At 46.2% G+C, this 12,751-nt stretch overlaps 1 protein-coding gene across 1 annotated transcript in view; it reads right to left on the bottom strand.

Moving 5' to 3' along the window:
• Positions 1-12,634, bottom strand: part of ATP5PB (ATP synthase peripheral stalk-membrane subunit b) — a 40,924-nt gene extending 28,290 nt beyond the window's left edge. The window contains exons 1-4 of the mRNA XM_073557276.1: positions 12,477-12,634; positions 11,698-11,734; positions 4,109-4,254; positions 3,624-3,787 (exon numbers count right to left, since the gene is read on the bottom strand). Of these exons, the coding sequence (XP_073413377.1) occupies positions 3,624-3,787; positions 4,109-4,254; positions 11,698-11,734; positions 12,477-12,504 (375 nt within the window). The 5' untranslated portion in view covers positions 12,505-12,634. The remainder of the gene's footprint in view (positions 1-3,623; positions 3,788-4,108; positions 4,255-11,697; positions 11,735-12,476) is intronic.
• Between the last annotated feature and the right edge of the window lie 117 nt (positions 12,635-12,751).

Here is a 12,751-nt window from a genome sequence, read left to right as displayed (position 1 = left end):
GCGAGATTCAAGATGGCGTCGCCGCAAGAACATGTCGCTGGCGTGGACGACTCGGGATCCAAAAAGATGGCGTCGGCGAAATCTCGCGAGATTACGCCGACGCCATTTTGGATCCCGATGTCGTCCACGCCGGCGACATGTTCTTGCGGCGACGCCATTTTGGATCGGCGAAATCCCGCGATAGTCAACATGGCGTCGCCGCAAGAACATGTCGCTGGCGTGGACGACTCGGGATCCAAAAAGATGGCGTCGGCGAAATCTCGCGAGATTACGCCGACGCCATTTTGGATCCTGATGTCGTCCACGCCGGCGACATGTTCTTGCGGCGACGCCATTTTGGATCGGCGAAATCCCGCGATAGTCAAGATGGCGTCGCCGCAAGAACATGTCGCCGGCGAGGACGACGTCGGGATCCAAAATGGCGTCGGCGAAAACTCGCGAGATTTCGCCGACGCCATTTTGGATCCCGACGTCGTCCACGCCGGCGACATGTTCTTCCGGCGACGCTATCTTGACTATCGCGGGATTTCACGATACTCAAGATGGCGTCGCCGCAAGAACATGTCGCCGGCGTGGACAACGTCTGGATCCAGGATGGCGCCGGCGGAAGAAAATGTCGGGGATCATGGAGCAGCGGCGATGACGGCGTGAGTATGAGAGACGGAGTGAGAGAAGGGGTCGTATGTGGAGTGAAAGAGTGAGTGGAGATGGTGAAAGGTGAGAGGAGTGTGTGTTGAGGAGTGTGTGTGTTGAGGGTTAACATGGCAAGAGGTGTGATGCTATCGCATCCTCCCGATGCCATAATCTAGTACTATATAATTGTCTAATTCTGTCTCTCTGTCTGTCTGTAATGGAAATCCTGCCTTGCTGATTTGTTGCAGCCTAACTGCCGTGACCAATCAGCGACAGTTGCTTAGTTGTCGCGGCAACATTGCTTATTGTACAGGCACATTACAGCCGTTAAAGGCATCACTGCTGCGTCGCTCATTACACAGGCACAGTCCTGTACATATTCTGGAGTATAATACATTAGGTAACAGTAAAAAAAAGTGACTGCAGCTCTGGGTGTAACTGGAGTACAATACATTTGGTAAGATCTGAACAGTGACTGCAGCTCTAGCTGAAACAGGAGTATAATACATTAGGTAAGAGCAGAACGGTGACTGCAGCTCTGTGTGTAAATTGAGTACAATACATTTGGTAAGATCTGAACAGTGACTGCAGCTCTGGGAGTAACTGGAGTACAATACATTAGATAACAGCAGAAAAGTGACAGCAGCTCCGGGTGTAACATGAGTATAATACACTAGATGGTGGCCCGATTCTATCGCATCGGGTATTCTAGAGTCTCTGTTAAAATAAAAAAGTGATATACTCACCTTCCGACGGCCCCCAGACTCTGTCCCTCCTCTCACACGCTACCGGCATCTTCCGGTCCCAGTAATGCTTTGAGCGAAACACCGCTGATGACGTCGCACTGTCGCAAGAGTGACGTCATCTCCGGCCCTTCTCGCTAATCATTACTGGGACCGGAGGAAGATGCCGGGAGCATGGTGAGGGGAGGGATTTATTACGTATCAGAAGTACCGTATTTTTCAGATTATAAGATGCACCCCAAATTTTGGGGTGGAAAATAGCAAAAAAAATAAATAAATAAAAAATTATTGTAAGATGGAGGTCCGTCTTATCGTCCAAATTTAAGGTATCTTACCTGAAGGCCGGCGGTGGTACAGCAGGGTCACAGGAGGCATGGTCCCCTCCCCAGGAAGCTGGCAGAAGTGGGGCAATGCTGTAGTCCCAGGGTATTCGAGCGGTGCGATGCTGCAGGTCCAGTGTCGGCGGTGAGGCAGAGCAGTGCGCGTTGTATGGAGCAGGGTCCCTTCCTCACTGAGCCAGCGGCAGAAATGTGGTGATGCTGCGGCCCGGAGTCCATGGTGAGCAGAGCCGAGTGCATCACTGGTTTCTAGGCAGCCATTTTCCTGAAGCAGAGGACCGCTGAGATCTCAATCTTCACACGCGTGACCATTTTCCTGAAGCCCTCAGCCTCAGGAAAAGAGCGCGAGAGGCCCAGCAGAGATCTCAATCCGTGTATGCCCACGGCTTCAGGAAGCTGGCCGCAAGGAAACCAATGACGCACTCCGCACTGCTCACCACCGCCACTGAGCTTCAGCATCACCACACTTCTGCCGCCACCAGTTCCCTGAGAAAGGGATGCTGCTACACCACTGCCACAACCGCCCAGTAAGCCTGCATTCGGATTATAGGAAGCAGCCCCCATTTTCCACCCAAATTTTTTGGGGAAAAAAGTGCACCTTATAGTCCGAAAAATACGGTAAGTTGCGTCGTTCTGGCGACGTTTCAGACATCCCAGCTCCGATTACAATGCACGGGTTGGCCGAATGTCTCAACCCCCAGCCCGACTGCCTCAAAGAAATACATGAACCATTCATGCTCCTAGTCAGGAGACGCGTGGCCAGTCCTTGCATTGTAATCAAGTATCGGATACCTGAAAGAGACCAGAGTCTGGAGCACCATAACAAGACTCCTTCCGTCTAACACACAGAGCCCAGTGTGAGCCAGCAAGTCGGTATTGCAGTCACATGAGAGAGCAGATGACCGGAGGGCTGCTGGAAACCAGGGATTGGCAGCAGACTATATATATATATTAATGCATTCAGAACATGAGACACACACAAAAATGAACAGGTCAGTAAGACCCTGTTCACACCACCCAAAGACTAAGACACAGAAAGAAAACACAGTATGACAAACGTGCATGAATACTCTGTTGTAAAATATATGTAACAGTAAGCAGCAAGTGCTAGTAAAAGATGTTAACAAAACCAGGGTATTTAGTTATATAAATATATTAGATAGGACTGCTCCGAAAAGGGTTACCGTGACGTGGTGGAGTGGCTTAGCGTACATTTTTTGCAAAAAACGTATCAACTAAATACCCTGGTCTTGCTAACATCTTTTACTAGCACTTGCTGCTTACTGTTACTTATATTTTACAACAGAGTATTCATGCACGTTTGTCATACTGTGTTTTCTTTCTGTGTCTTAGTCTTTGGGTGATGTGAACAGGGTCTTACTGACCTGTTCATTTTTGTGGGTGTCTCATGTGTTCTGAATCTATTGATTTCTTGCTTATGCAAGCTTTGGGAGATACCCGCCTCTCTTTTGGGACACACATAAAAAGCCATTTTGCCCAGTGTGCCCATAACGGGCAGCACCTTTCTGAACCCTGCTCATGAAGGTATTGTTCACATGATCTGGTTTTAAATATATTAGATAGGACTGCTCCGAAAAGGGTTACCGTGACGTGGTGGGAGTGGCTTAGCGTACATTTTTTGCAAAAAACGTATCAACTAAATACCCTGGTTTTGTTAACATCTTTTACTAGCACTTGCTTCTTACTGTTACATATATTTTACAACAGAGTATTCATGCACGTTTGTCATACTGTGTTTTCTTTCTGTGTCTTTATATATATTAATGCACCTACTCTATATATACAGGGTTAGCGTGCCTACTTAAAGAAAGTCAATGATATCTACTTATTACTGTAACTGCTACATTAAATGTAGGCTGGGAAGGAGACCAGCGAAGACATCACTTACTTCATTAAGTTTGTCAGCAAATTCTGCTACTTTATGGCCGTATTTCTTGATTGCATAGACGGTGACAAGTCCCATCGAAAGCATGGAAATGGTTTCATGATTTATTACGTATATTTCTTTTGACAGGAGGTAGACAAGAAGACCAGTCCCAAACATATAAGGGCCTACACAAAGAAAAATGTTAAATCATAAAATGGTATCTATACTTAAGATTTTGTATTGTAGAGCTGAGGAAAAGACAGAAGAAAAGGTAATTAACCAGAGATGCCAAAACAAAAAGGTGGTTGTAGTTCCCAGCCACAAGTGATAGACCATTGACCTTCCATGAAGACTGATGGTGGCCAATAGGGCAGAGCTCTGCAGGGTTTTGTTCCAGGGGTGGCTGGGGGCTAGAATGCCAAAATGGTTTTATTTTCATGTAGACCGAATGAATCAGAAGCAACCACTGCTGAGTATTAGTTGATATCATCAAATATATTTTGTACCTGTGACTCCAGTTTTGGGGTAAAGAAACTGAAAGAACTCTTCAGGAATCAACCCATGGCGAACTTTCCCTGGTTTCTCTGGTAGGGGCGGCACAGGGGCCAAGGCCGGTTGTCCGGTGTGGAATGGTCGGCATGTGTTCAAGACTCTGAGGGAGGATTAAAAGAAAAAAATATTAAATGTATATAATGCACCATATATGAGGTACGGAGTCAGGTGGTTTAGGGTTTGGGATTATGGAATTAAAGATAGCTTAGGTTGGTCATTCCGGCTCTGCTTAATTGAGCTTAGCTGAGATTTCGTTGGAACACGTCATCAAAGCGATAATTCTAATACCACCATCAGCGTCGGACTGGAGCACCTTGGGCCCACCAGAGAAAATCATTCTTGGGGCCCACTATGTAGCTACATTGAAATAAATACAAGACCACCAATTGTGCGGTAAAACACGCTAATATCCGGGTATAATATAAGGTAGTACATGTCTTAATTATGTAGCAGGAGTTGGGGTAGCCTCCCTCATAGTGGAGAGAGAGATATAAAAAAAAAAAAAAAAAAAAAAAAAACCAATACTCACCTCTCCTCCTCACTCCCACACTGATTCCAGCTTCAGTGTGTGTCAGGACCAAGTGACAAACCTCACACACCTGACAGCTTCAGCTCTGCTACATCAGTATAAGATAGTTTTTTGCAGTCCTATGTAAAACCACATTTTGACCAGGACCCTTGCTAAGTGACGGACTTCCCCTTGCACAGCAGACAAACTCAGCTCTGCTACAATTGTGCAGAATAGCTATTCACCAACGCTAAGAAAACAGAGCAGGTTTTGCTGCAGTCCTATGTAAAACCATGGATCCCCCATTATGATAGGACTGGATGATCCTATGTAAAACTATGGATGCCACATTGTGATACGGTCATGAAGCACAGACCCCAGCCTCTCCTCACCTGAGCGGCTCAGCTCTGCTACATCCATATGGACGAGCTCCAGAGAGGATGCAGCGAGTCTGCCTGCAGTCCTATACAAGGATCATGTGACCTGACCAACTCCGCGCCGTTCTCCTCTCCATCCACGCCGTGTGCCCGGTCTCACCTGCAGGTGCTGCTGGCACGGCCCTGGTGCGGTGTTCCCGGCCGCCTCTGCCCCGCTACTGCCCAGACTGTCTGGATAGCATCGCCGGTCCCGGCTCCATCAACACTGTGCGGTGTCACTGGTGACTGCCGCTACTCCCGCCGCTCACTGTTCTGGGTGCCGCCCTCATGGCTGCCATCAATGTGCCTGTCCTGGTGTCTGCTGCACGTCTGCCATTCACAGCGGCGCCGGCCCTGATTTAGGGCCGCATAGTGGCTTACTGAACTGTGGGGCGGGGCCCCAGGGGGAGTGGAGACCATGAAATGATATTCACTGCTTCCCACACCCATGTGGGCGTGGGATGCAGTGAATATTCATTTCTCTTTAGCAGCAGGGACAGGGGCTCCTGCCTCCTGTCACCCGCTGCAGCTCCGCTGGCACAGGGCCCCCATAGCAGCTGCATGGTGTGCAACACACCACTGGCTGGGGGCCCCTGGAGCAGCAGGGGCCCTAGGCAGCTGGCACTGTATGCCAGCAGGTGCCAGGCCCACAGGATGCCAGGGCCCTCCGGTGGGCCAGTCCGACGCTGACCACCATCCATTCACTGGGGATTCTCTGAAGGACTCTCGCTGATCACAAGAACGAGGCCCCCAATCGCAATGGTTTATGGGACCATTCTCATGATTGCAAAGAACTCAGCAGTTGGACCATACAAATATCACCTTTCCTTTGGATATCAGTTTTAATGGTAAATCACAAATTAAGCACAGAAAAGCACAATTCATCAGTGACCAGAAGACTTGACTAACATCCTGACCTTGTACATCGGGGTGAGGCTAATAATGTACATTTTAGAATGCAGATTTCGTGGACAAACTTACCCTCTCAGTGCTATCATCTTGCTTACCCACAAACAGGTAAAATGGAAGTTAGATTTGCCAAAACGTACAAATAGTTATATCTCAGATATGACTTTTTAACCCCTTTTGGCACCTTGCCTACCAAGATAGATGCTCAGCAGCAGAGTTCACTCTACATAGAGCAGGAAGCGGCTGTGTTGTACAGCTGGAATAAGCCTTTTTGCGCACTGACCCAAGCTAGCTCCAATCACTGGTGTCTATCTCCTGACACAGGCACTTAAGAGCTGCCATCATGTTCAGATGCCCTGCCCATCAGTCCCCTCGTGACACAGATGCAGGGAACCAATGGCATCTGTGACACAGCTGAGGGCACCTCCCTGATGATACCATATTGGTAAATCTAAGAAGCTGGGCTTCATAGTGATTGTCATTTTCACTATATACCAGGTTCAAGTTCCAATGAGGACTAAAAAAAAAAAAAAAAAAAGAAAAATTTAAAATTACTGTTCTTTTCCTTAGTTAATAATAGATTTAAAGAAAAAAGTATGTTTGGTACGGATGTGTCTGTAAAACTATGAACTATCAAAGTTATTTATCCAAAATGGTAATGAAAAGAAAAAAAAAAAGTGCTCATGTAAAACGTAAAAGCCCTGGATGACCAAGTGTTACAGGTGAAGTAGTGGAGCGGGTTCCCTTTGCACGTAGCCCAAAGAAATCAACATGTCGCAAGTCGTGAACTTGCCATTCCTCAGCCGACTGAAAGATTCTGCGATGGCACCATAAACCATATAGCATACATCTATTGTAACATCTACAGCCATCCGACCGCGGCATCCCATACAAATTCTGTGCACTTTTTCAGGCAGTCTTGGAAGATGACTCATTCGCTAAACTTGGAGAGTTTCTGTTCCGTTACCACATACCATTCACTATTGTGCATCTAATCACATTTTGAAATATACCTCTGACACCCGATTAATCTTTTATAATCGCCCTGTGTACATGAGGGGGAAGTCTGGCGACCAAAAAAGAAAGAACCAAAATTACAACTCTGGTTTTTCAATTCTCTTTTCAGGGGTTAACAGAACTTAGTTTTGGTTGATTGGATTTTTTCCAAACACTGATACCAAAAGAGTATTTTTTTTTTTTAATTATTTGTATCTGGATGGGGCAAGGGGAGGCCATTTAAACTTTTTACATTTATACTTTACTTTTTACTCCTAAGTGAACGTGAACCTGCGATCGATCGCTTATAATATAATACATTGCCTCTGGCTGAGCTTCACAGGCAGGAGGACTAAGATGGCAGTCACAGGGACCTTCAGTAGCCCCCAGCTTCTATGGTTACCCATCGGCTACCCTCGATTCTGTCACGGGGGTGGGGGGCAAAGGGACTGAGTGCACCGGCAATTGCGCCGTTTAAATGTTACTGTCAGTGATTGATAGCAGCATCTAAATAGATAACAGCAGCACTCGCTCTGGCTGCTGCTGTTACAGCAAAAGCTGGCTTTGTATTATTTTTGGTGGGCATATGATCGCTATAATGCAGGCTCAGCTCTTGAGATTGGTAAGTGGTTAAATGAGAAAAAAATATACTAACCAAAAAAAAAAAAAAAAAGATAAATGGAAAAAATAAATAAAACTATATGAACCTTAGCAATGCTAATTCTTGCCTAGTACCCTTCTTGTCTCAGTATATGTGCCTCCAACAATGACATGTGTGATCACTGAAGGTCATCAGACACACTGGCAGGGGACCAGGGAAGCCCCGCCAGGAGCGTATCAGGGGACTGCTCAGGCTGGTATACTACTTTGTCAATTATCCCCAGTAATCAACTTACAACATTTACATGAGATTTGTTCATCTTAAAAATGGCACAGGGCGCTGCATAAGCTAAAAAGAAGCGCATACCTACTTCTCGGATCGGCACTGCTACTCCCAGGGCTGTGGAGTCGGTAAGCCACAGTTGCGACTCCGACTCCTGGATTTTATCAGGCTCCGACTCCGGCTCCGACTCCTTCATAAATGGCCAATTCATAACAACAAATTTACTGTTGTAAAATATTAAACATCGTGCTTATTCAGTTTCTCACCATCATATAAGTAATCAGACCACTTAGAGCAAAAACTACATTTATTAGAATACAATTAGAATATAGCAAATAACTCTTATAAACTTTTCTAAACTGTAAGTAAATATGCAATAAACACTTTTATGCAGTTAATAAGAAGAAATCTATAAATTTGTCCTCAGAAAAAGTATTGCCTCTGTCAGATCCTCCTTCATGGATGCCCTCAAATCTGAGCTAATTATTTTGAGAGCAGAGAACAACCTCTCTACACTAACTTGTATTGGTGGCAAAGCAGTAACCACTCGGGCAACATCTCTGACAATGTCAGGATACAGAGGAATCGCTTGTTGCACTGTTATTTTTGATGAACGGTCAAATTTCTCAATTTCTTTTAGTGCACATGAAAAATTCTGCTGAAATGTACTGGCTGTGTTCCTTGATGGGGATGACTCTTCTTCTATGCGGGAACGCTTTGCACGGTCCTTGTGATCCAAATATTTTTTTAAATTAAATTCTTCATCAGTTGATGATGAGGGTGAAGATGTGGCAGGACGACCAAATTCTTCTTGTTCCTCCTGACTGTTCTGCAACCCTTTCATCCTTACTGCTATTTCAAACAGAGCTTCTTTTCCTTTACTTAGCTGTTGATCATCTAGAAGAATCCGATGCATTGGGTCTACATAAACAGCTGCCAAAAGAATGTTATTTTGTAATAGTAGCTCCTCTCTCTGTTTCATTGATGTAGCAATGCCACTTGCAATTAACCCTCCTCTTTGGGACAGGCGAAACATCAGGTTCTTCCACTCCTTTAAGAAAATACCTGGAGTTAAGTCCTCTGCTTGTAATTTTTTAGTCACTGTAAATGGGTGCTCTAGCAATTTTTCCAGCTCAGTCACCTGATTCCACTGACTTTCATTTAGCGTCAGTTGAGGGTTAGCCATGTCTACAAGAAAGGTTTTCAGTTCAACCAAGCGCCGAATCATTAAGTAAGTACTGCCCCATCGTGTGGCTTGATCAATAATTGCCCCTTTTCCAGCACGTCTCTTCAAAATTGAGTCAACTTTAGGGGTTCTGGCAACAGTAGCCAATTTTCTCACCTTGCCAATCAGTGCAGCAGCATGTCCTTCTTGCAGACTGTCTCTTATAGCCAGCTGTAGCGTATGCACAACACAGCGCATGTGATGAATGAAAGAACATATTGACACAGTTTCAACAAGATCATCTAAACTATCATGTTGCTGTTCATCTGAAGCAACTTCAGTTTGCTCCTCAGTTACAATACTGTGTTCCTCTATTTCAAACATTTCTGTGTCTGTGGACCCAGAATGTTCTTCTAGCTGCTGGTCACCATCATTACTCTCATTCATTAGCTTAATAGTACTTATCATATTTGAAGCATTGTCAGTTACGACAGAAAGAACTTGCTCTTTTTTAAGTTCATAGTCTTGCAGAACCTTTTCCAAGACCTGGAGAAACTCACTGGTGTGATGAGCTTTGGTGTCTTTTACTGCCAATGTCTTGGTAACTATTTCATTTTTGTCACAAACAAATCGGACATTGATGGCAAAATAGTTCACTCTGTGACGTGTGCAGGCATCCATTTTAAGAAACAGAAAGCGTCCCTTGAGAGTTTTTTTAAGTTCTTCCTTTTGTTTAAAAGCTTCTTCGATTACTAATTTTCTAATACTCTCTCTCTCTCCAGAGAAACACCAAGCTTGCGGGCCATTTCCCCATTCAGACACATAAAAGCTGGACGTGAAAATAATGAAATAGGCACACTATCCTTTACAACAAGCTCTATGATCTGTTTTTTAAATGTATCTACTGTCATTGTCACAGTAACTTTGTCACTGAGAAAATATCTTGCAACTGATGGCTGCAAAGTTCTCTGCTCCTTTGTTTGGCTGGAAGAGCTGGGCACTGGTTCATTGGTTTGGATGCAGTCTTTCTCATCCACTGTTTTCAGTACTTCTGGATGAAAGCGCTGTAAATGTCTCTTTAGATTAGAAGCTCTGGTAGGAGCATTTTTATCTTTGCCTGAATATGCACTCATCTTGGCTTCACATTTGTTTTCGTCTGGATCATTTGTCATACACTGACAGACATAATGTTTTCTATCTTGAGTGATGGTGAAATGTTCAAATACAGCTGATTTAATGTGATGCTTCTTTGACATTCTCAGGTTTTTAATTCTGCATTCACAATCCAAATGACAATTGTTTTTCCTAAAAACAATTGTACAAAATTATTGCCAGGTCGTACAACTGATATAGTGGTCAGTAATACTGTTATTATTCCTCATGTACTCACAGTTAACTGATGCAAAGTTTGTTGAAAGGATAATACTTCTTACAGTCTTCCTCTTCTGAGTAGCAGGCAGCTGTGAGATGCTTGGAAGACGCACACCTAGTATGATCTAGTCTAGAGGAGGAGCTTTACTACTAAGAATTTGCAACACATTTTCACTTTCAGTTTCATACATTGTAAGTAGGTGGGTTGGGGCAGCATGAGGTTAACCAAGTATAAGATTAGATAAGGGCAGTGGAGAACAGTGACACACAAGAAGTAAGAAATGTCTCTATCTCCAGCAGAACTGCTTATCACTGTTGTTCATAGTTTGATAGAACATATAAGTTTGAGTAACATTTATAAAATTCATATGAAAGTTCAATTATGAAATATTAATACAGTTTTTTTAAAGCTGGAGTCGGAGTCGGTACATTTCTACCGACTCCAACCAAAACTAACTCCGACTCCACAGCCCTGCCTACTCCACTTGTCTCTAGACATAATGTTGTATGATCACTGCAGCCAATGAGCTGTCACTAATCAGAAGTAGCCTTTAGGGTGTGTGCACACATTGCGGATTCTGCTGCGGATCCGCAGCGGATTTGGCCCTGTGGATCCACAGCAGTTTCTGCTACGTTGTACAGTACTTTTATAGTCAATGGAAATTGAAAAACGCAGGGCACATGTTGTGGATTTTTCCACACAGATTAGCTGCGGTTTTACATCCGCAGCATGTCACTTCTTTGTGCGGAATCCGCAGTGGTTTGACACTTGCTCCATTACCAGGTGTCAAAATGTAGGGCTAATCCGCACTAAATCCGCAGGTAAAACGCAGGTCATTTGACCTGTGGATTTAGCCAAATCTGTGCGGAAAAAACCGCAGCAGAATCTGCAACGTGTGCACATACCCTTAAAATAAAGCCCTAGCAGGAACAAAAACACTGTTCTGTGATCAGCGGTGAGGACACAGGGCTGAGAGAAAAGGGGAATGACATGAGATTGGGAGGTAAATCTAGATTCATGCATTCATGGGGCCACTGACAGGAGGCTGCCCAGAAGAGGACAACCCCTTTAATAGAGTATTTGTAAATGGCTCCTATCCTGGGTCAGGGCTACTAATGATCAGAGTAGCTCAGCTTTAAGTCATAATGTTGGAAACCTCAACTTGCCCCATTATTAGTCAATGTGGACCTTCAGCCGCTGTTAGGGTCCACCTTCACAACACCAATGTGAACAGATCCTAAACCAGATAAAAGCAGTCAACTTACTACAGGGAGAAATGCCGAACCGTACTCACCCGACCGTGATGGGGGCTGACTTCTTCAAACTGGCAACTACAAAAAGAAAGAAAACAGATTTACATGGCAGGAATGTGTGCCGGACCACCCAGCGACAGGCCGACCACCCCGCGCCGGACCACCCAGCGACAGGCCGACCACCCCGCGCCGGACCACCCAGCGACAGGCCGACCACCCAGCGACAGGCCGACCACCCAGAGACAGGCCGACCACCCCGCGCCGGACCACCCAGCGACAGGCCGACCACCCCGCGCCGGACCACCCAGCGACAGGCCGACCACCCCGCGCCGGACCACCCAGAGACAGGCCGACCACCCCGCACCGGACCACCCAGCGACAGGCCGACCACCACGCGCCGGACCACCCAGCGACAGGCCGACCACCACGCACCGGACCACCAATGGACCTAGCTCAGCCACTGCTCTATGGTTCCCTATGGGGCGCCAAGCTCTGCACTTGTACTGCTGATTGATGGGGATAAAAGGGCCATTGTTGAATTGGGGGTCCCAATGCGCCCACCATCAATCTAATGGGAGGGAAGTATTCCCACTGTGGGATCGGTGGGCTCCACAGACCTATCAGTAATTGGGGAGAACTTGCTTCCCCAGCACCCCTCTTCAGCATGTCTATGGAAGCAGCGACCGATCCTGACAAGGTCACAGCGGATGGGGCAGCTGGAGGCAGAGCACTGACAGGACACAGCCCGGGCCCCATACAGCCCCACTGTGGGTGACACACGGTCTCCCGGCATACACCGCGGGTCTCCCTCACAACTCACCCGTCACCAGGGAGACTCTGGACAACATGGCGCGGGGCAGGAAGCAGGAGCTCAGAGAAAACCACACAGCCACCGCCGGTCACCGGTGCCCTCAGTGTCCCTGACAAGCGCCCGAGGATCAAGATGGCGCAGGACACGCCCAGCTCTGACGACTTCACGCCTCACTTTACGGCAAAAGTGTCAAATCCGCCATCTTTAGTGGGGTAATGGCCCTTTACATCAGTGAGAGGGGGAGTGATGGGGCTCTCATAATGTATGCACAACTAGCCCGTAGA

This window comes from Dendrobates tinctorius, unplaced genomic scaffold (assembly GCF_039654945.1).
Source record: "Dendrobates tinctorius isolate UK_male_01 unplaced genomic scaffold, ASM3965494v1 ptg000246l, whole genome shotgun sequence".
In the NCBI taxonomy this organism is placed as follows: Eukaryota; Metazoa; Chordata; class Amphibia; order Anura; family Dendrobatidae; genus Dendrobates; species Dendrobates tinctorius.
Note: the sequence above shows the minus strand (reverse complement) of the source record. Positions and strands in the feature narration are given on the sequence as shown.